This window comes from Saimiri boliviensis, chromosome X (assembly GCF_048565385.1).
Source record: "Saimiri boliviensis isolate mSaiBol1 chromosome X, mSaiBol1.pri, whole genome shotgun sequence".
In the NCBI taxonomy this organism is placed as follows: Eukaryota; Metazoa; Chordata; class Mammalia; order Primates; family Cebidae; genus Saimiri; species Saimiri boliviensis.
In genome coordinates, this window is record NC_133470.1 from 16,414,793 (window position 1) to 16,434,483 (window position 19,691).

The window sequence follows — 19,691 nt, forward strand, 5'->3', positions numbered from 1 at the left end:
CTTGGGAGGCTGAGGCAGGAGAATTGCTTGAGCCCAAGAGTTTGAGGCTGCAGTGGGCTACAATTGCACCACCACACTCCAGCCTAGGTGACAGAGCAAGACCCTGTCTCTAAAAAAATTAAAATTAAAATAATACCATCAGGTATTACTGTGCTCATCCCCACAATGTGGGGAAATATGCTCCAATTAGGAATGCTGGGAACTCATTTTATGGCACACAGGGGCCAGAGGAAGAAGGGCTCTGTTGAAATGCAAAGGAGGGGACATTTCTCCTGCGGCAGTAGGACAGGGACAGGAACTCCAGCAGCCTACAGGACAAATGGAAAAGGGAATTTGTGCTGACCCTATAGGGAGACTAAGTCTCTAGGTAGGGCCGATTTCCTATTGCATTTGACCAGGGCTTTTGCCTCCCTGACCCACTGTGGCATAGAACAAGGGATCATGGGAAGGAAAGGAACCAGCAATGTTGGGTCACTTGGTCAGCCAACTAGGGTGGTTGTTCACATGTAAGCCTAGTCTGTATGTCAGCATGGACTAGTGCAGGAAGTGTCCCCATCACAGAGCCTGGCTATTACCCAGAAACTAGCTATCTATCCTCTATGAGGACAGAGGGTGGTGTCTGGTTATTTCATACCACACATTATTTATTTTTTTTTTTGAGACAGGGTCTCACTCTGTTGCCCAGGCTGGAGTGCAGTAGTGTGATCACAGCTCACTGCAGTCTTGATCTCCAGACTCAAGTGATCCTTTCACCTCAGTCTCCCAAAGTAGCTGGGACTATGGATGTGGGCCACCAGGTCTGGCTAAATTTTTTTTTTTTGGTAGAGACAGGGTTTTGCTACTTTGCCCAGGCAGGTGTTGAACTCCTGGGCTCAAGCAATCCTCCTGTCTTGGCCTCCCAAAGTGCTGGGATTACAGATGTGAGCCACTGCACCTGACCATACCAATGCTTTTATATCAAAGAGTTATTCATATGGTATATACTCAATGGCTGTTTTTTTCATCACTCTGTGACATAGACCTGGCCTTCACAATGAGGTTCCACAACTCAACTTCTAACTGCTCACTGTGAAAGAAAGAGGTATAGCTTGTTAAGAGCTTGCAATGTTGGTAAAATTTTTGGCAGGCTTATATGAAATATTAAATTTCACAATAAAATTTCATGAGGCCACCAAGGAGCACCTCCAAATAATTACATTCATTAATTCAGCATTTCTCTTGTGACTTAAAAATAACTGCTTTTTAAAATGGAATTTTCTCAGCCTCCTGTTCATAATAATAACATGGCACTTTTCCAATAAAAATGTGTGATCAATCAAATCCCAGACACCTAATAACATGAGTCTTTCTACAGTATGCAGATTTCTTTGAGAGAGACTCTCAAAATGGTAAGAGTGAAACACGTTCATAAACTTGACTACAGGACACACATTAAGCTACTTCCCTGCCAATGATGCTCCTGACCACCTTCAGGAGACTCCAGGGACTGAGCTGCTTTTCCCAGTATTACCATGCCACCCCACCTCCTCCAACATCCTTGACTAAGGATATCCTTCTGTAATAACATTAGCCAGAGTCAAGGGTCCATCAGTGACCACAGAAAAGAGTTTTCATTTGTTTATTTCTCTGGATGTGGATTTCACTAAGCCAAATCCATCTATCAACAGCTAACAAGCACCTTGGGACACTAGGCATGAAGGGCACGCTAAGTAGAAAATGACAGATACACACTAGGCCCTAAAGGAACTTACACCCAACTTTGAGGTGTGGAAAGGGTGGCCATGGTAGAGACATCATGAAATAGAAGCAATGTGTTAACTGACCAGGCTGGTTATTTTTCATTTGATGAGAAATTCTGGTCCCACAAAGTACCACATAACCCTCTCCTACTTCCTTAGCAATAGGATTTGTAAAAGCAATCAAAACAAAACCATAATCAGCATATTCCAAAGAAAAAGCAAATTCTGTGGGTATTCTGGACTAGCCATGTAACAGACGGCTTCAGCTCTTGCTGTTCTAGAAGTGCCAATGAAGAATTGCTTTCATACCTTTTTCTTCTGTTCTGTTGGGAAGCATTTCTGGTCTTTCAGGAGGTATCTTTTTAAGTTCATGTTTTCTCTCAGTGGTACCTAGGAAGGAAAGGGTAATAGTGATCAGAAAATGTTTTCTCTATTCATTTATTAGACACACCAGCATTTAAATATTTATCAGGTAGAGCAAATCAGTTTGTTTCCCAAGTTGGGTGTTAGCATTACCTGGCAAATAGGAGCTGTTTAGAAACAGAGAGCAGAAGTCATTACTGGCCTATGTCATTAAATTCACCTGCCTATGTATCTTTAATTTATAAGAACACCACTAATATTTTCTGATATTTAAGCCTGATTTCCTTAGACATCAAAATAGTCACAGGAAATCACTGGGTGGGGGCAGAGAATGTATATAAATAAATAAATGTCAATTATCAAATAAGGGGCCATTGAATGTTGCATTCTACCAAAAAAGGCGGGGGGGAGGTTCATAGGAATCTGGATCCCATTTTGTAGCCATTTAAAAATAGGGCCTGGAATTATTTGACACTCCTCTCAGTAAGAGGTGAGGTCTACATCCCCTTGCCAGGAATGTGGGTGGGCTTGTGACTACCTCGATCAGTGGCAGGAATCATCCTACGTAATTTCCAAAGCCAAGTCATAAAAGGTCCTGTAGTTTATGCTTTATTTGCTGGAATACTGAACCTCCATCTAAGAGTTAACTACCCTGGAGAGGCTACATATAGATGCTCCAGCCTATAGCTCCAGCTGAGCCCAGCTTTCCAGCTACCCTTGTCAAGGGGAGCCAGACATGTGAGGGAAACATTCATCTTTGAAACGGATCCTCCAGCTTCAGCTAGTTCAGTATTCCCAGCTGAGGTCCCAGATATGAGCAGAGACAAGCCATCTCAGCTATGGCCTGCTCTTGACCCACAGAATCTGTGAACATAAGAAGATTGTTGTTTTATGCAACTAAATTTGGGGTCCTTCAAGTATTACATTTTTTCATATGTACCACTTAGCACTTAGTCTTTACCCACATGGACTGCAGCTGCTCCCTTACCTGGGGTTTTCTCATTGGTGCCAGTGGCCTCAGGCATGTAAGAGCACTTGAGAAATAGCTAAAGCACAAACCAGTCAAAAGTACTACTCTTATGTATGGACTGGGTTGAGTTCTTAACAAACTCTTTACATGACCAGTTCCATATATGGGTGCTTGGTATTGGAAATCTCAATTACCCAATCTCAGAGGGCAAAAGAAGTAAAAAAAAAAAAAAAAAAAAAAAAAAAAAAAATCCATCAAACACACCCTTTATTTAAATCCTCTTAATGTTTCACTACAAATTAAATACCACATCTCATTTCTGTCAATTTCATATCTGATTTTTTTGATCAAATAATCAAACACAAGGAAAGCTGATGATGGAGAAAATATGAATATCTACCTCTCCATTACAAAGCAGTTCCCAAGATCATTCAAGCAGGATCAATGAGCAATAATCGATGAAGATTAAACGCCATCGTGCTTTGCCCCACAGAGACCCATCATAAATTTTGGTAAAATTGTTTTAAAAGGGTAAGAATTTGTCTACCATATTACAATCTAGGCTCCTAACAATAATGAAGTCAGTATTATTCCTAGAGACACAGGAAGAACTGACAATCCTACTATATTGAAGAATCTAATGTTAGCTACATTCTAGATTGCCTGAGCCTTGGACTCCTCAACTAAGCTCCACAGTCTCTGATTAATTACCAAGGTCTATAGGGAAAGGGGTCTTCAGAAAAAAGCAAATAAATATCTTGCTTCAATTTCAGCAAAATAAAATATATGGCCAGAACCACTAGGTGGCAAAATGAAACTGCTCAATGCAAACAAGGATGGGGGTGGAGCAAAAGATGTAATTAACATCCTATTTCAGGGTTTAATCTCTGTAATTCTCAATAATGCCAGAGGGAATGGAAAAAGGAATTTGGGGTCAAGTTTTTCTCCCTAACTTGGTGAGCCAAAAGAACTTAAAAATCACTTCTTAATAAGTTTATAAATAAACAAATCTGGAAATTTATTCATAATTTAACTGTTAAAGAAATGTCGTAATTGTGAATGTACAGAACTACAAATATTCCTTTTCTTCTATTTTTGTTGTTAATTTTTTAAATGCCACTTAACTAATTATTCGTGGAGGAATTTTTTGCTATAATTAATTTTAACAATTATAAAGAGGACTTCTATTGGGAAATATGAAATATGATTTTTATATACGAGAATCCAGTGTGCAACGAGCTACCAAATGTACAATATCAAGTCTTCCTATATGATTTAACCAGAATAGCTGAACGACACAGAAAAAAAGTCAATTAGATTTTTCAAAATTAAAAAAGAAGCATGAGAAAAAGTAGTTATTGCTAGAGAAAACATCTTTTTGTTGGGGGCTAAGTGAAGTCATTACAAATTTTGGTTAACCACCTAAAACAGACACTGAAAATTCAGCAACAATGTACGTGCACAACAATGCTATGACCCTTGGGAAACAATTTTCCCTAAGCTGACCTTCAGCTGGGCACAGGTGAAACAGGACAATTAAGTTCTTTTCTCCAAAAAAGCTGTTTATTTTAAAAATCCAAACTTGTTTTTTTAAAAGTTCTTTCTGATCATCCTGTTTGGGAGCTTAGATTTTTACACTATACCAGGGTTACATTTTAATGGTATGTTTATCTTTTAGGAAAAACAGAAGTATCTTTAAAACCTGCCTGCTGAGATCAAATTGTTAACTTCCCAAGTTGTCAATATATGGCATTCGAACCAAGAATCCTGAACTCTACACTGAGGATGATTTGAATATATGCAAAAAGAAAAACTCACATTTTATTTGATGGAACTGAAAGGTACGTTACCTGCCCCTTGTTTGATGACAGGAGCGGATGGAGGTGGTGGCTTCTTGGGTCTCTGAAAAATTAATCAAAATTATACCACATGAGATTGTTGGCAAGCCTATCCTCTCACAGAAGGACCATAGACATTGTTTTCTATGTGCAGTTTGGACAATTTAGAGAACCTCTCCAAAAAAATTGAGCAATTCGCTCTCCAGGGACGTCAGTTTTTGGCATCTCTAAATAAACACTAAAATAAAACCAGTCGGCAAAACAAAGCTCCAATCGACAAATGAAACGCCATTTCCCCCTTTCTAAATTTGTAACAGCCTTCTGGAAAAGCCTGGCTCAGCAAAAATGGCCTGAAACCAGCAAGCACAATGGTACTCCTACGCTGAAGCTGCATTTGCAATTAAGATTTAATCTGCTGAATAATCATGCAATTCGAAAAGAGTCACTGTAAAGATTCAAAATCGAATCTGCTCTGGATGTAGGACCTTCAACAAAATGCAGGCTAATGACCTGCTGCAGCCACATCAGGTTGCAAGCCTTCTGCCCCTTCCTACGCCGAGTCTGGCAGGCCATTTGTTAGACACTCCACAGACTCATTGTACAACTGATAAACTGGAACAGAGGGGTTTTTTGTTGTTGTTGTTTTGTTTTGTTTTTTTTTGCATATCAGCCGTGATTTGTTTTTCTCACACCCTGTCACTCCGTAGGTGATGGAGGCAGCAATGCAACCAATGGCATACATCCCTGAACTGGTTCCAGGGTAGCCAGCATTTTCTTGTCATCCAGGATTGACTGTGGGAGAGAGATGATCAGGCTGGACTTGGTAAGTTATTCTGTGGCCAGAAAATCCAGCCGGGGCACTGTTCTTTGACAGCTGTTTTAGGAGGAAGGGGGATCAAGGGCAAAGGGAGAACCATCTCAACATCAAAATCTTTAAGGAAGGAAGGAAGGACGAGAATGGGGAGGCTTTGAGCAGAAGATCCGCATCACTGCCGACACTTCTCATCCTCTCTGGGCATCATATGGTCGTGGTTTTTAAAAAGCTCCATGGAGTCTCTTCTGCTCTCTGAAAATGTATTACTGTGACATTACTATTACCACAGGGACTAGCCAAAGCACCTGCCCATCACCAGCCCTGACCCATCAGTGCCTGATGCAGCACTGTGACAAGGAAAGAAATGGTATTAAATAAAACCCAGAGAATATTACATCCACAGGGAACTTTCTCAGGGGGCATCATAGCATATAGGCTCTGGATTCAATAACATATCAGCTTTGTTTTTTATCAGCTGGGTGATTCAAGCCAAGTTATTCCATTAGGTATGGGCTAGGGATGGGGGAGTTCAGAACTTTACTGTCATTATAAATCCTGGCTCTTTCCACTATTACCCACAGACATGGGGCAAGTGACCTCATGGAGCTGAACTTTCTCATCTATAATTGGTGATAATATGACCTCCCTCTTAGGAGAATTTAAATTCATAAACAAAAGTCAGTAAGCACTGACTTGTTTAATCTGTGAATTATGATACCCATTTTGCAGAGGAAATAATTGAGGCTTCCAGAGATGAAGTCATTTCTTGAGGTCACCAGGCTAGTAGAAGGGGTTAGGAGGGTGGGGCATGGCTAGGCATCAAGCCCAGGGCTGTCTGATCCACAGGCGTACTCTTAGCCACCATGAAGAGTCCATCTTGCCAGAAAATATCCACACAACAAGCCATCACACAGCCATAAAACCACACACAAGGAGTTTAAAAAGACACAGGGGGACTGTATTGTGTTAAAGCTGAAAAAAGGGGTATCAAATTGCAGCTACAGTATGAGCTCAACTAGGCTACAACATACACAGAAAGAGAGGAAAGAAATTTAAAGCAGTGAAATCAGATTCTGGGTGCATACATGTGCATGTGTGTGTGTCATTCTGAATGTTTTCTCTGTATTGTCTCTACGAGTGCAGAGAAATATACTTTATTAAAATAAAGAAAGCAAGCTGCTCTAAGGACCACCAGTCCTTACACACAGGCGCTCCGTGGGATAGATGTGTTTCTGCCTCATGGTCTCACATTATTCTTTCCCCTTTTGCCAGCCCCTTCTAGCTCTCTACTCTTTTTCTTCCTCCCTTTTCTGCCATTGTGTTAATAAGACTGGGGACAGACGTGTATTTACCTATCAAAAGGATCGGTGAGGTTCTGCTAGTTAACCTTCCTTTACCTTGGAATCAGAGTTCAGGCATATCTCAGAGATATTGCAAACTTGGTTTCAGACTACTGCAATAAGGTGAATCACAGGAATTTTTTGGTTTCCCAGTGCATATAAAAGTTATGTTTATGTTCTGCTTTAGTCTATGCAGTGTGTAATAGCAGTATGTCTAAAAAAGCAATGTTCGTACTTTAAAAATACTTCACTGCTAGAAAAAACTAATGATCATCTGAGCCTTCAGCAAGTTGTAAACTTTGTACTTGGGGAGGGTCTTGCCTCAATGTTGATGGCAGCGACTGATCGGGGTGGGGGTGGCTGAAGGTTGGGGTAACTGTAGCAATTCCTTAAAATAAGACAACAATGAAGTTTGCCACATCAATTGATTCCCTTTCATGAAAAATGTTTCTGTATAATGCGATGCTGTTTGATAGCATTTTAGTCAGAGTAGAACATCTTTCAATATTGGAGTCAATCCTCTCAAATCCTGCCACTGCTTTATCAACTAAGCATATGTAATACTCTAAATCCTTTGTTGTCATTTCAACAATGTTCACAGCATCTTCACCAGGAGTATATTCTATCTCAAGAAACCACTTTCTTTGCTCATCCATAAGAAGTAACTCTTTATCCATTCAAGGTTGATCATGAGATTGCAGCAATTCAGTCACATCTTCAGGCTCCACTTCCAATTCCACTTCTCCTGCTATTTCCGCTACATCTGCAGTTACTTCCTTCACTGAAGTCTTGAACACCTCAAAGTCATCCATGAGGGTTGGAATCAACTTCTTCCAAACCCCTGTTAATGTTGATATTTTGACCTCCTCCCATGAATCACAAATGTTCTTACATCTAGAATGGTAAGCCCTTTCCAGAACTGACTTTCCCTAGATTGATTAGAGGAATCACTATTGATGGTAGCCATAGCCTTACAAAATGTATTTCTTAAATAATATTTGGAATGACTCTGATCCATGGGCTGCAGAATGGATGTTGTATTAGCAGGCATGAAAATGGCATTGATCTCCTTATACATCCCCATTAGAGCTCTTGGGTAACCAGGTGCACTGTCAATGAGCAGTAATATTTTGAAAGGAATCTTGTTTTCCAAGTGGTAGGTCTCAACAATGGGCTTAAAATATTTAGTAAACTATGCTGTAAACAAATGTGCTATCATCTAGGCTTTATTTTTCCATCTATAGAACGGAGTCATAGTAGATTTAGCATAATTCTTTCTTTTTGTTTGTTTCTGTTTTTGATACAGGGTCTCACTATGTCACCCAGGCTGGATTGCAGCGTTGCAGTGGTATGATCACAGCTCACTGCAGCCTTGACCTCCCAGGCTCAAGAGATCCTCTCACTTCAGCCTTCCAAGTAGCTGAGGCCACAGGTACACACCACCACAACTGGCTAATTTTGTTAATTATTCGTAGAGATGGAGTTTCGCTATGCTGCCCAGGCTGGTCTGAAATTCCTAGGCTCAAATGATCCTCCTGCCTCAGCCTCCCCATCCTGGGATTACAGGTGTGTGCTGCCGTGTCTGGCAGCATAACTCTTAAGTGTCCCAGGATTTTCACAATGGTAAATGAGCACAGGCTTTAACTTATAGTCACCAGCTGCATTAGCCCCTACCAAGAGAGTCAGCCTGTCCTTTGAAGCTTTGAGGCCAGGTATCAGCTTCTCTAGCTATGAAAGTCCTAGATGATATCTTCTTCCAATAGAAGGCTATTTCATCAACTGAAAATCTGCTGTCTAGCGTAGCTACCCTCAACTAAGCTCAATCTTCTGAGTAACCTGCTGCAGCGTCTCCATCAGCACTTACTGCTTCACCTTGCACTTTTATGTTATGGAGATGGCGTCTTTCCTTAAACCCCAATAACCAACCTCTGCTGGCTTCCAACTTTTCTTCTGTAGCTTCCTCACCTCTCCCAACCTTCATAGACTTGAACAGAGTTACGGCCTTGCTCTGGATTAGACCTTGGCTTAAGGAAGTATTGTAGCTGGTTTGATCTTCTATTCAGACCACTCAAACTTTCTCCATATTATCAATAAGGCTGTTTTTATTTAATTATTTTTAGAGATAGAGTCTCATTATGTTGCCCAGGCTGGTCTTGAACTCCTGGGCTCAAGTGATCCTCTCATCTTGGACTCCCAAAGTGCTGGGATTACAGGCATGAGCCACCATGCCTGGCAATAAGGCTGTTTTACCTTCTTATCATTCATGTGTTTACTGGAGTAGCACTTTTAATTTCCTTCACAAATTTTTCCTTTGCATTCACAGCTTGTCTGTTTAGTGCAAGACGCCTAGCTTTTGGCCTGTCTCAGCTTTCAACATGCCTTCTTCACTAAGCTTGATCATTTCTAGCTTTTGATTTAAAGTGAGAGATGTGTGGCTCTTCCTTTCACCTGAACACTTAGAGGCTATCATAGGGCTGTTAGTTTGCCTCATTTCAACATTGTTGTGTCACAAGAAATAGGGAAGCCCAAGGAGAGGGAGAGAGGCAGGGAATTACTCCAACACTCAGTGGAGTAGTCAGAATACACACAACATTGATCAATTAAGTTTGCCATCTTCTATGGGCACAGTTTATGGTGCCTCAAAACAATTACCATAGTAATGTCAAAAATCACTGATCATAGATTACCCATAACAGATATAATAATAATGAAAAAGTTTGAAATGTCGTGAGAATTACCAAAATATAACAGAGACATGAAATGAGCACATGCTGTTGGAAAATGGTGCCAGTAGATCTGCTCCACACAGGGTTACCACAACCATTCAATTTGTAAAAAATGTAATATCTGAAACACAATAAGGGAAAGCACAGAAGAATCAAGTATGTCTGTCATTTCTTATACACAAAACTGCCAACAACCTGTGGCCTTATTCTTCCCAGCCAAATCCCAACGATGCCTACCCCTGGACATCTTCCTCACTCCTTGCTAGTCTGAACATTTCTATAACCAATTCCATATCAGCCTTGTTTCACTGAGGCCATTACCCCAGCGACCTTGCCTCAAACCACAGGGCCCCAAATTTAAAAACTACAATTACAAGTCATCGTATTTTCCAAGATTATTGGTCAAAGAAAAAAAATCCCTTACTGTTGTGTCACATTTGGCATGTAGCAGACACATGAAATGTGACAGAGCAAAGCAGAGGGGCACTGGGGGAGGGAGAGGGGAAAATGTTACACTAACAGACAGTGTATGAAAAGTGTGGTCACAGCAAATATGTGTGTGAATGTGGCAAAGGACAGAGACAGAAGCGTGAAGTTTTGTTCGGAAACCCGGCAGTTGCAGAGGCAGTTGGGGGCACAGTTTTGAAAGGAAGGAACAGTTTGTGAGCTGTCTGTCTTGCATCTACCACTCTTGATCAATGTTGGCCAGATGCCTGCTTTGCTTACTAGCAGAGGAGGCTTATAAGTTTTCCTCTTTTTTAATTCTTTACTGACTTCACTTTCTCTGGTTCCATCAAACTTAGCCTTCATGCTTTTTCAGAGGAGAAAAGATGCCACATTTTCAAACAGGATATCTTTAAGGTAATTCTAAATAAAAATCAGGGCCAGGGTTCTATGCAGCTCTGGATTGCCCTCCTCCCCCAAATGATTCATAAAGTATTGCACATGGGCCTACAATGTTTTGTGAAAAATGCAACAGGCCCCAGCACTTTGGGAGACAGGCAGGCAGACTGCCTGAGCTCAGGAGTTCAAGACCAGCCTGGGCAACATGGTGAAACCCCAACTCTACAAAAAATTAGTAGGGCATGGTGGCACACGCCTGTGGTCCCAGCTACTCAGGAGGCTGAGGCAGAAGGGTCACCTGAGCCTTGGAGGCAGAGGCTGCAGTGAGCTGAGATCGTGCCACTGCACTCCAGCCTGGGCAACAGAGGGAAAACCTGTTTCCATAAGAAAAATAAAATAAATAAAATTTAAAAAGTTTTTTAATGCAACAGGAAGGTGGCAGTGTGAAATGAGAAGGAAGAATGGGTGATTCTCCAACAAAATGTGACAGTAGAAAATTCATCACATGAGTTCACTATTCTCAAATAAAAAGACATGAGGAGATCACTTAGTTGATTTCCCTCCAAACATCCAATTGTGACTGGATAAAGAAAATGGGGCTAGGGTCCTCTGGGCTAAGTAGTAGGTCAAGGTTTCCTGTGTAGAGTTTAACAGTAATAAGATATTAACCAGCTCCTTTAGGTGTACATACTAAAACATCCTTTCAAGTCAGGCAAGTATTTAAGTCCTAAGTTTTTAGAGACACTTGTTCTATTTATTCTCTTTACTCCTTCCTCCATGGTGAAGGTAAAATGCTCCAGCTCCAACCTCAGGTGGCTTCAGCCTGCTCAACTTGCAGGTAAGTGCTAAAAAAACAGTGGATATTAAGAGCTGCAAGTGATCACAGGAGTCCCCCATACAGCTGAGATCACTGAGGCCCAGAAAGGCTTTTTCAGCAGCTAGTTGGTAGCCAGAGGGCCGAGAACTCAATGTTTCTCAATGTCCAGACTATGGGAATTCACTTCACAAGAGCCAACATGAATATAATGATAACAAAATCAATGAACCCATATTTTCTGATTTCTGGGAGAGCTGAATGCCTTCCACGGTCTTCACACATGGAGGGAGCATAGGCCTAAGTGCATGTGTGTCCATGTCTGCCTGTGTGTGGGGTTGTTGGCTTGGGCCAAGACATGCAGACACCATCCTTCAAGGGATATATTAGCTAGATTTGATTTTTGCCTTTACACTACTAGGAAGGAAATAGATATGAACATTCTGGAATGAGAATAGCAGGAAGACAAGCTTTGTTTCCTGTGAAGGATTTCAGAACTGACTCTGCCCCTTGTTTGGTAAGACTGGCCCTTCCCAAGCAAAAGGGCTAATCTGTTCCCCTGGCAGGAATTTGGTTTGTTCCTTTGACTCTTGAGCTGGTTTGCCTTCAGAGCTCTGGCCCCAGAGATGTGATTTGTTAAAAAACAAAAAACAAACAAACAAAAAAAAAAGAAGTATACCCTGATGGCTGGGTACCCTTTAGAGGGGCTTTGTTAGAGGAGTATAGTGAGGTCCTGGAAGTAAGTCTCAGCTTGATTTTGAGCAATTCCGGACTTTAGAAGACCTCCTCCACATATCCTCCTAAGTTCTCTGGAGGGGTGTGTGTGTGTGTGTGTGTGTGTGTGTGTGTGTGTGTGTGTGTGGCTGGAGAGGGGACACAAATGGACAGCTCCTGATTAGGGCACCCCCTTGCAGCTCTAGAAACACATGGGGACCTCCACTCTGCCCTTTTCTCCCCTGCCCCTGGAAGCCCAGCCACACCTTTGAAATGTGCAGCTGAAGCCATGCTCTAGATGATGACAGTGTCTATAACTGCATCTTTGTACTCTATAGAGTCCCCAGCAACTGCCTGCCTTGTAACCCGCACTGGAGATACCCAGGGACCTGGGGAACCCACTCTTGGAAGAGTCTTTCCGTAGTTTCCTCCCTCAGCCTCTGGCCTACATCCATCATCTCCCATTTAGACTGATGGCCTACTGGGTGGTCAGCCAGGCCTTGGCATTTGGCTTCTCCCTAAGATGCTCTCGCAGTTCACCCCCTTGGCTTACCCCTTCGCTCCATCTGCCCCACCCTGAAAGTGATGCCTCGATTCCGTGTCCAGATCCCATGATCAAATGGAAGGATCTGGGCCTCCTTTGGTCTGGGAAGGGCAATCTGACAGGAGGCCAGCTCCCCCCGCCCCTCCCCTTCACTCTTCCTCCTCTTTTGTACAAGAGAGAGCAGCAAGTAGGAGAGGAGGGCCAGGAGGAAGAGAAGGTACACTCTGGCACCAACCAACTAAAAGACCAGAGATTCTTCACCAGCAACCATGTACCATGCATGCTATAAGGTCCCATGAAGGAGAAGCTTGGGACATGGGCTCTGCCTTCAAAGACTACAGGCTGTAAGTACGACTGGAGAAGGGAGAGGGAATACCACCCAGGTGGCTTCGAGAAAGTACACTGGGGCTGAGTCAACAGGTCATACTTGGATGACATTAACTCCTTGACAAACTCCATTTCTTTGCAAGTGAAACCACCCATGAAACTAAATGTTCAAGACAGATAATGGTTAGGTAAATATTTTTCATACGGCTGCTTATTAGAAGCACATATTTCTTTCTTTTGGAAGGTTAACAAATAGGGAAATAATTTATTGGACATCTTCAGAAACTAGAAAAATAACAGTTCTTATTATAGATGCCATGTTTTCAGATAAGGTGTCTTTTAAGATAATTCTAAATAGAAATCAGGACCAGGGCTAAAGGCTAAAGGGCATGATGAAGAATAAAGAAAATGTCGACCAAGAACAGATTTTAAGGACAGGGTTGTCAGAAGATGGAGGCCAAGTAAGGTAGGAGGCCTCCAAAGAACCTGGTATAGAAAAGATAGAGTTAAACCAGCAAAATTCAGCTACTGTGGGAATCGAGCAAGAGACTTCCTTTCCTGCAAAAGTTTGGAACCTGTAAAACTTGTGCTAAAAAAAATCATGGCCAGGCGTGGTGGCTCAAGCCTGTAATCCCAGCACTTTGGGAGGCCAAGGCAGGTGGATCACGAGGTCAAGAGATCGAGACCATCCTGGTCAACATGGTGAAACCCCGTCTCTACTAAAAATACAAAAGAGTAGCTGGGCATGGTGGTGCATGCCTGTAATCCCAGCTACTCAGGAGGCTGAGGCAGGAGAATTGCCTGAACCCAGGAGGCGGAGGTTGCGGAGAGCCGAGATTGCACCATTGCTCTCCAGCCTGGGTAACAAAAGTGAAACTCCGTCTCAAAAAAAAAAAAAAAAAAAAATCATAAGAGGCTAGGTTGGCACCTAATTACAATGGAGAAAGTGGGAAATCTAACTGCTTGCATCACAGTGTGTCTGAAGATTAATGTGAACAGGAAAGGTCCAGTCAGTCATGAAAACAGACAAATGGAGACCGAAGGCAATGGTGCAGTGCTCTTGCACGCGTCATTGAGACTTAGCTGACTTCAACACGTGGCTCCCTTGGCAGACCTTTGCCTTTGGTGTCTGAGGTGGTCTCAAGTAATACCTGCCAGAGCCTTGGTAAGAACAACAAACTCCTCTTGTTTTGATTCCTTGCCCTCCCAGCAAGCACTGGATAAATGTGGCTTCTGGTGGAACCTGGCTTCTAAGGGATCAGGCCTATAGGGGACAAAATGACTGGGGCAGGCAGACCCCTGCATTCCAGACTGGCTGACATCTGAGTTCCTGTTGCAATGAGTAAACTGGCTGCCTGCTACCTGATTAAGTCTCTGTGACTAGGCAAAGGCGAGCCTGCATCATAGTCACAGGGACATCTTTGAGGGCAGGTTTCTGAGTCCCTGAGGCTGAGCCTCCACTGAGGAGTATTCACTAGGGAAACACCTATGGGAATCTTAGCAACGCCTTCATTCTTGACTTGCACTAACTCAAAAGACCCTCCAAATAAATGTGTGGTAGATTAGTAATATCTTCTGGTGATACGAACAGTTTTTCTTAGAAGAACTACAGCCTGGGATTTATTCTTTTTTTGTTGAGACAGGGTCTCACTCTGTTGCCCAGCCTGGAGTGCACTGGCATGATCACAGCTCACTGCAGCCTCGAACTCCTGGGCCCAAGTGATCTTCCCACCTCAGCCTCCTGAATAGCGGGGACCCCAGGGATGTACCACCATGCCCAGCTAATTTTTCTTATTTTTGTAGAGATGGGGGTCTTGCTATGTAGCCCAGGTTGGTCTCAAACTCCTGGGCTTAAGCAGTCCTCCCACCTGGCCTCCCAAAGCACTGGGATTACAGGCATGAACCACCACACCTGACCACTTTCTTAACACTATCTTTCAAAATACCTATTGTAATTTTGTTCTTTTGTTAATGACAATGAGCAGTTGTTTCTGCAGTTTTTGAGAGTCTAAGTTCCCCATTAGCCTTCTGTAACAATGATACAGCACACACATCGCTTCATTAGAACTCTCAGAGTATTTAATCTTTCTGTTCTGGTACTCAATTTTACTGTCAAGGCCTAAAATAAACAGCCATTGAATCTAGGTTCTCTTATAAATAGCTTACGTAATTGCTCTAAAACATGCACCAAGAGATCAACAGATGCTCTTCTGGAATATCTTGAGGAAAAATCCCAAAGCATTTGTCACCCTGGTGAGGAAGAATCCACTAAGCATTCTCTGAAAGAAAGATGGCCAGGAATTCTAAAAGGCCTTACAGTAACCACCTGAATTCACACCCCAGAGGAAAATATGTCAGCCTCATCAGAATGCTCTGGTGATACCTACAGAGTCAAGAGGCCTGCTGTTGAATAAATGTTGTTTGCTTCTGTCTACCTTAATCATCACAGCTCATCCTCTTTTCTGGGTGAATGATTGTAACCCCAGTCACTGGCAAGACAAGATGACATCTGCTGAAACCAGTGGCAGAATGTTTCAAATTCTGTCATTCACATAGTGCCTCCATGTTAATGATTCTAATCATCTTTACATCCTCAACTCAGCAAATGACAGCCCCATCTCGTCACATTGTCACCAACTCACCAATACTCTGGGTGCAGCAATAAAGGCTGGTATAACAACCAATGTGAACATGGTTGGCTGGTTTTTATAGGCCAGAGGGGATGGAAAAGGATGCTGTATTTTGAATTTTCTAGAAGTTAAATGTTACATTATATGATCGCTTTTTAGCTATAGATACTACTTTGACAGGTATGATTACTGTTTCCCTTAAATTGGGTTTTCTGCTTCGTAGGGACAAGGTTAAAAGACCTATCAAAGAGATGGTGGCTGCTTGTCTGGGACTGGAGAGATGCCCATGGGGAGTGTGCATGTCCCAAAGAGCATGCCATGCCCAGTCCACTCATCACTGACAACTTCACTCTCCTGGTGGAAGTGCTTCCCTTAATAGCTTATGTAACACAGAGCTTCTAGAAAAGTACACTACGGAGTAGCTCTCACCTGAGTGAATTTACTGTCCCCCTAAAACATGACTGGGAATTAGAAGGCATGCTTTTATCCATTTGTTAAAAGAAAGATCTAGATTTTACCCTAGCCTTCAAAACCTTACTGGCCATCACCACAAAAATGATAACGATGTGAGGTAATGCATATTTGTAATTAGCTAGATTCAGTCATTCCACAATGCATATATACTTCAAAGCATCATGCTGTACACATTAAATCTGTCAATTAAAAAACATACTGCCTCAATTATAACCAATAAGATGGCAAATGTCTAGTAGGATGGTATGCTTGCTAAGATTCCTTGGTTGAAGGGAGAGGAGTCATCATGAAGGTCTTGGTACCTGAGTGTTTCAGGATGTGCCTAGCTTTTACTAGCCTCACAAAGATAGGGAAGAAGGGAAGTATAGGTAGACTGGACAGCCCCCTTGCCTCCACTCACTTGGAGAGGCCTATATCAGGTATCCTTTCAGAAGAGTTTGGCAAGTCTCCACGGCCCTAAATGCCAGACCTAACTGCCTAACTCTAAGCTCACAAGGACGGCACTCATGTGCATGCTTCACTTTCAATCAACCAGCACAGTGGCCAGCTCTCAGAAAGGACTCAATAAATACTGAATGAGTGAATGAATGAAAATAAAACATATATGTCAGGCAGCAGATCCTGAAAAAAACATGAGAAATAACATAAAGATTACGCCATTCTATGCTCATGTGTCTCTACCAATATATTTTCTAAGTTTCTAGATTTCTTTTTAATGGCCATTTATCAAAGTTTTTAGATGCATTTGGATTCCCAGGGAAGCTTGCCAAGACACCAAGATAACTGTGTTGATTTGATCAACTGGAGCAAAAAGAACTAGAGTCAGCCTTCTATCATTGCTTCACAGTTTCAGCTACAGCCTTCCTACCTTCATGGTAAATAGTAATTATAAAGACTGGAATAATTAATCTGTGTGAGGCATTTACTAACTATCAGGCATCATGCTTAATAATTTATGTGCATCATCCCAGTAAATTTTCTCTCAACACTTCAACAAGGTAGGTACACTTATTCGTATAATTTTGTGGATGAGAATGCAGAGGCTTAGAGACATTCAGTGACTTGGCTTTGGCTATAGAACGAGTAAGTGACAGAGCTAGGATTCAAACCCAGATCTATCTGATGCCACAGCCTAGGGTCACAACCACTGTACTCTATGCAATGTTTGCCAAACCTCATTCCTGTGTCCTACTATTTCAAAACACTTCCTATGCAGTCATTACTAAGTGTTTAGTATCTGTTCTTCTCAGTGACTGATTTTGTCAAATGAAAATCCACTATTGCTACAGTCATCAGTAAAAACATTTCAAGTGATTTTGCTTGGTGGAAAATTTCCTTATTGAATGATGAGTTCTTCTCTGTTGTGTGAATTTATTTCCCTCCTGAAGTATGAGGGATGGGGGAGGAAACCAGAAGGTGGGTTGTCACCACTTAGACACATACCTGCTTCTACACCAGTGCTTCCTATACTGTAACATGCAAACAGATCACCAGAGAACACTGTTACAACGCGATTCTGATGCACCAGGTCTGTGGTGGGGTCTGAGCATTTCTAACAAGCTCTCAGGTGATGCTGCTATTGCTGATCCATGGATCTCACTTTTAAGTATCAAGAATCTAGGAAACATTAGGAAGCAGAATACAGATTCTCTAAAACCCAAGCTCAGACTCCAAGAGAGAATAACAGGTGTGGAACAGAACATTCCACACTTAAACAACACAAGAAAGAAAGCAATCAAAAAGCTTATGAAGTGTGGCTAACTTAGCCTTCAAATCAACCTAATGGTCTATGGGGCATAATCTTGGCAGGTGCCAATGCCATCTAGCTTCTTAAACAATTACATCCATTCATCAAAGCAGCACAAATCCCATTAAATGCTACTTTAGTATCCTTGGCAACCAATCCACCAGCACTGTAGCTATCCTTCCCACACCTCAGCCCTACTGAAATGGTGCCACGGCAAGATCAGGCTCAGCACGGTTCAGTAACAGAGTCCTCACGGGCATAAAGTAGACTGAGGCTGGGAAGGGTGGGCAGAGGTCACATGAAAACCTGGGCAAAGAACCCTGAAGATGGGACTGCTACCCTCTTATACTGGAAAGTGCTTCTAACTTTCTAACATTTCTTATTACATCATCAGCAAGGAAACAATACACCTGGAGTGAGGCAAACAAATGGAGTGGCTGATTTAAACAATGGCATGATCAAATGGGCTCCCACAACTAAAGAGAAACCATGGATAAAAGATGTGTATATACTCATATATGGATATGTGTAGGTGTACTCACACATGTACACATCTAGTATAGAAAGATTAGCAGGCCTCAGCCCAGCACAGTGGCTCACGTCTGTAATCCCAGCACTTTGGGAGGCTGAGGTAGGTGGATAACAAGGTCAGGAATTCAAGAACAGCCTAACCAACATGGTAAAACCCCATCTCTACTAAAAATACAAAAATTAGCTGGGCGTGGTGGCATGTGCCTGTAATCCCAGCTACCCAGGAGGCTGAGGCAGGAGAATAGGTTGAACCTGGGAGGTGAAGGTTGCAGTGAGCCGAGATCACACCATTATACTCCAGGCTGGGTGACAAGAGTGAGACTATGTCTCAAAAAAAAAAAAAAAAAAAAAAAAAAAGAGAGAGAGAGAGAGAGATCTAGCGACTTGAAGCAGCATGACCAAGCCATGTGGGGTGCGTCTGAGCGGGGAGGCCCACAAACAGGTGGAGGTCTTCAGGCAGAATCTTTTCCAGGAGGCTGAGGAATTCCTCTACAGATTCTTGCCACAGAAAATCATATACCTGAATCAGCTCTTGTAAGAGGACTCCCTCAATGTGGCTGACCTGACTTCCCTCCGAGCCACACTGGACATCCCCATCCCAGATCCTCCACCCAAGGATGATGAGATGAAAACAGATAAGCAGGAGAAGAAAGAAGTCCCTAAGGTGGATTTCTCCCTGGGAATAAGAAGGTCCTGTCCCTGCTTGCCCTGGTTAAGCCAGAAGTCTGGACTCTCAAAGAGAAATGCATTCTGGTAATCACATGCATCTAGCACCTGATCCCCAAGATTGAAGATGGAAATGAGTTTGAGGTAGCAATCCAGGAGAAGGTACTGGAGAGGGTGAATGCCGTCAAGACCAAAGTGGAAGCTTTCCAGACAACCATTTCCAAGTACTTCTCAGAACGTGGGAGTGCTGTGGCCAAGGCCTCCAAGGAGACTCATGTGATGGATTGCCGGGCCTCAGTGCATGAGCGAGATGAGGCAGCCTATGGGGAGCTCAGGGCCATGGTGCTGGACCTGAGGGCCTTCTATGCTGAGCTTTATCATATCATAAGCAGCAACCTGTAGAAAATTGTCAACCCAAAGGGTGAAGAGAAGCCATCTATGTACTGAACCCAGGACTAGAAGGAAAATAAATGACCCAAATAAAAGAAAAAAAAATCAGCAGGCCTTACCCTGCATCCTCAGCCTTACAATGTGCTTTTCAGGCACTTCCACAACACTGGCTACTTTACCACCCCCAAGGATCATGCTATGTGGGATGCAGGCAGTCCACT

General features: G+C 42.6%; 1 protein-coding gene and 1 pseudogene across 9 annotated transcripts in view; one reads left to right on the forward strand and one right to left on the reverse strand.

Annotated features, from left to right (window-relative positions):
* The window catches only part of SH3KBP1 (SH3 domain containing kinase binding protein 1), a 388,693-nt gene that overhangs the window by 62,326 nt on the left and 306,676 nt on the right, over positions 1-19,691 (reverse strand). For all 9 annotated transcript variants that reach the window (XM_074392221.1, XM_074392222.1, XM_010334883.3 and 6 more), the window contains 2 exons: positions 4,923-4,974; positions 2,049-2,129 (listed from right to left, as the gene is read on the reverse strand). In XM_074392221.1, the coding sequence (XP_074248322.1) occupies positions 2,049-2,129; positions 4,923-4,974 (133 nt within the window). The remainder of the gene's footprint in view (positions 1-2,048; positions 2,130-4,922; positions 4,975-19,691) is intronic.
* On the forward strand, positions 18,798-19,575 carry LOC101050179 (proteasome activator complex subunit 2 pseudogene; annotated as a pseudogene).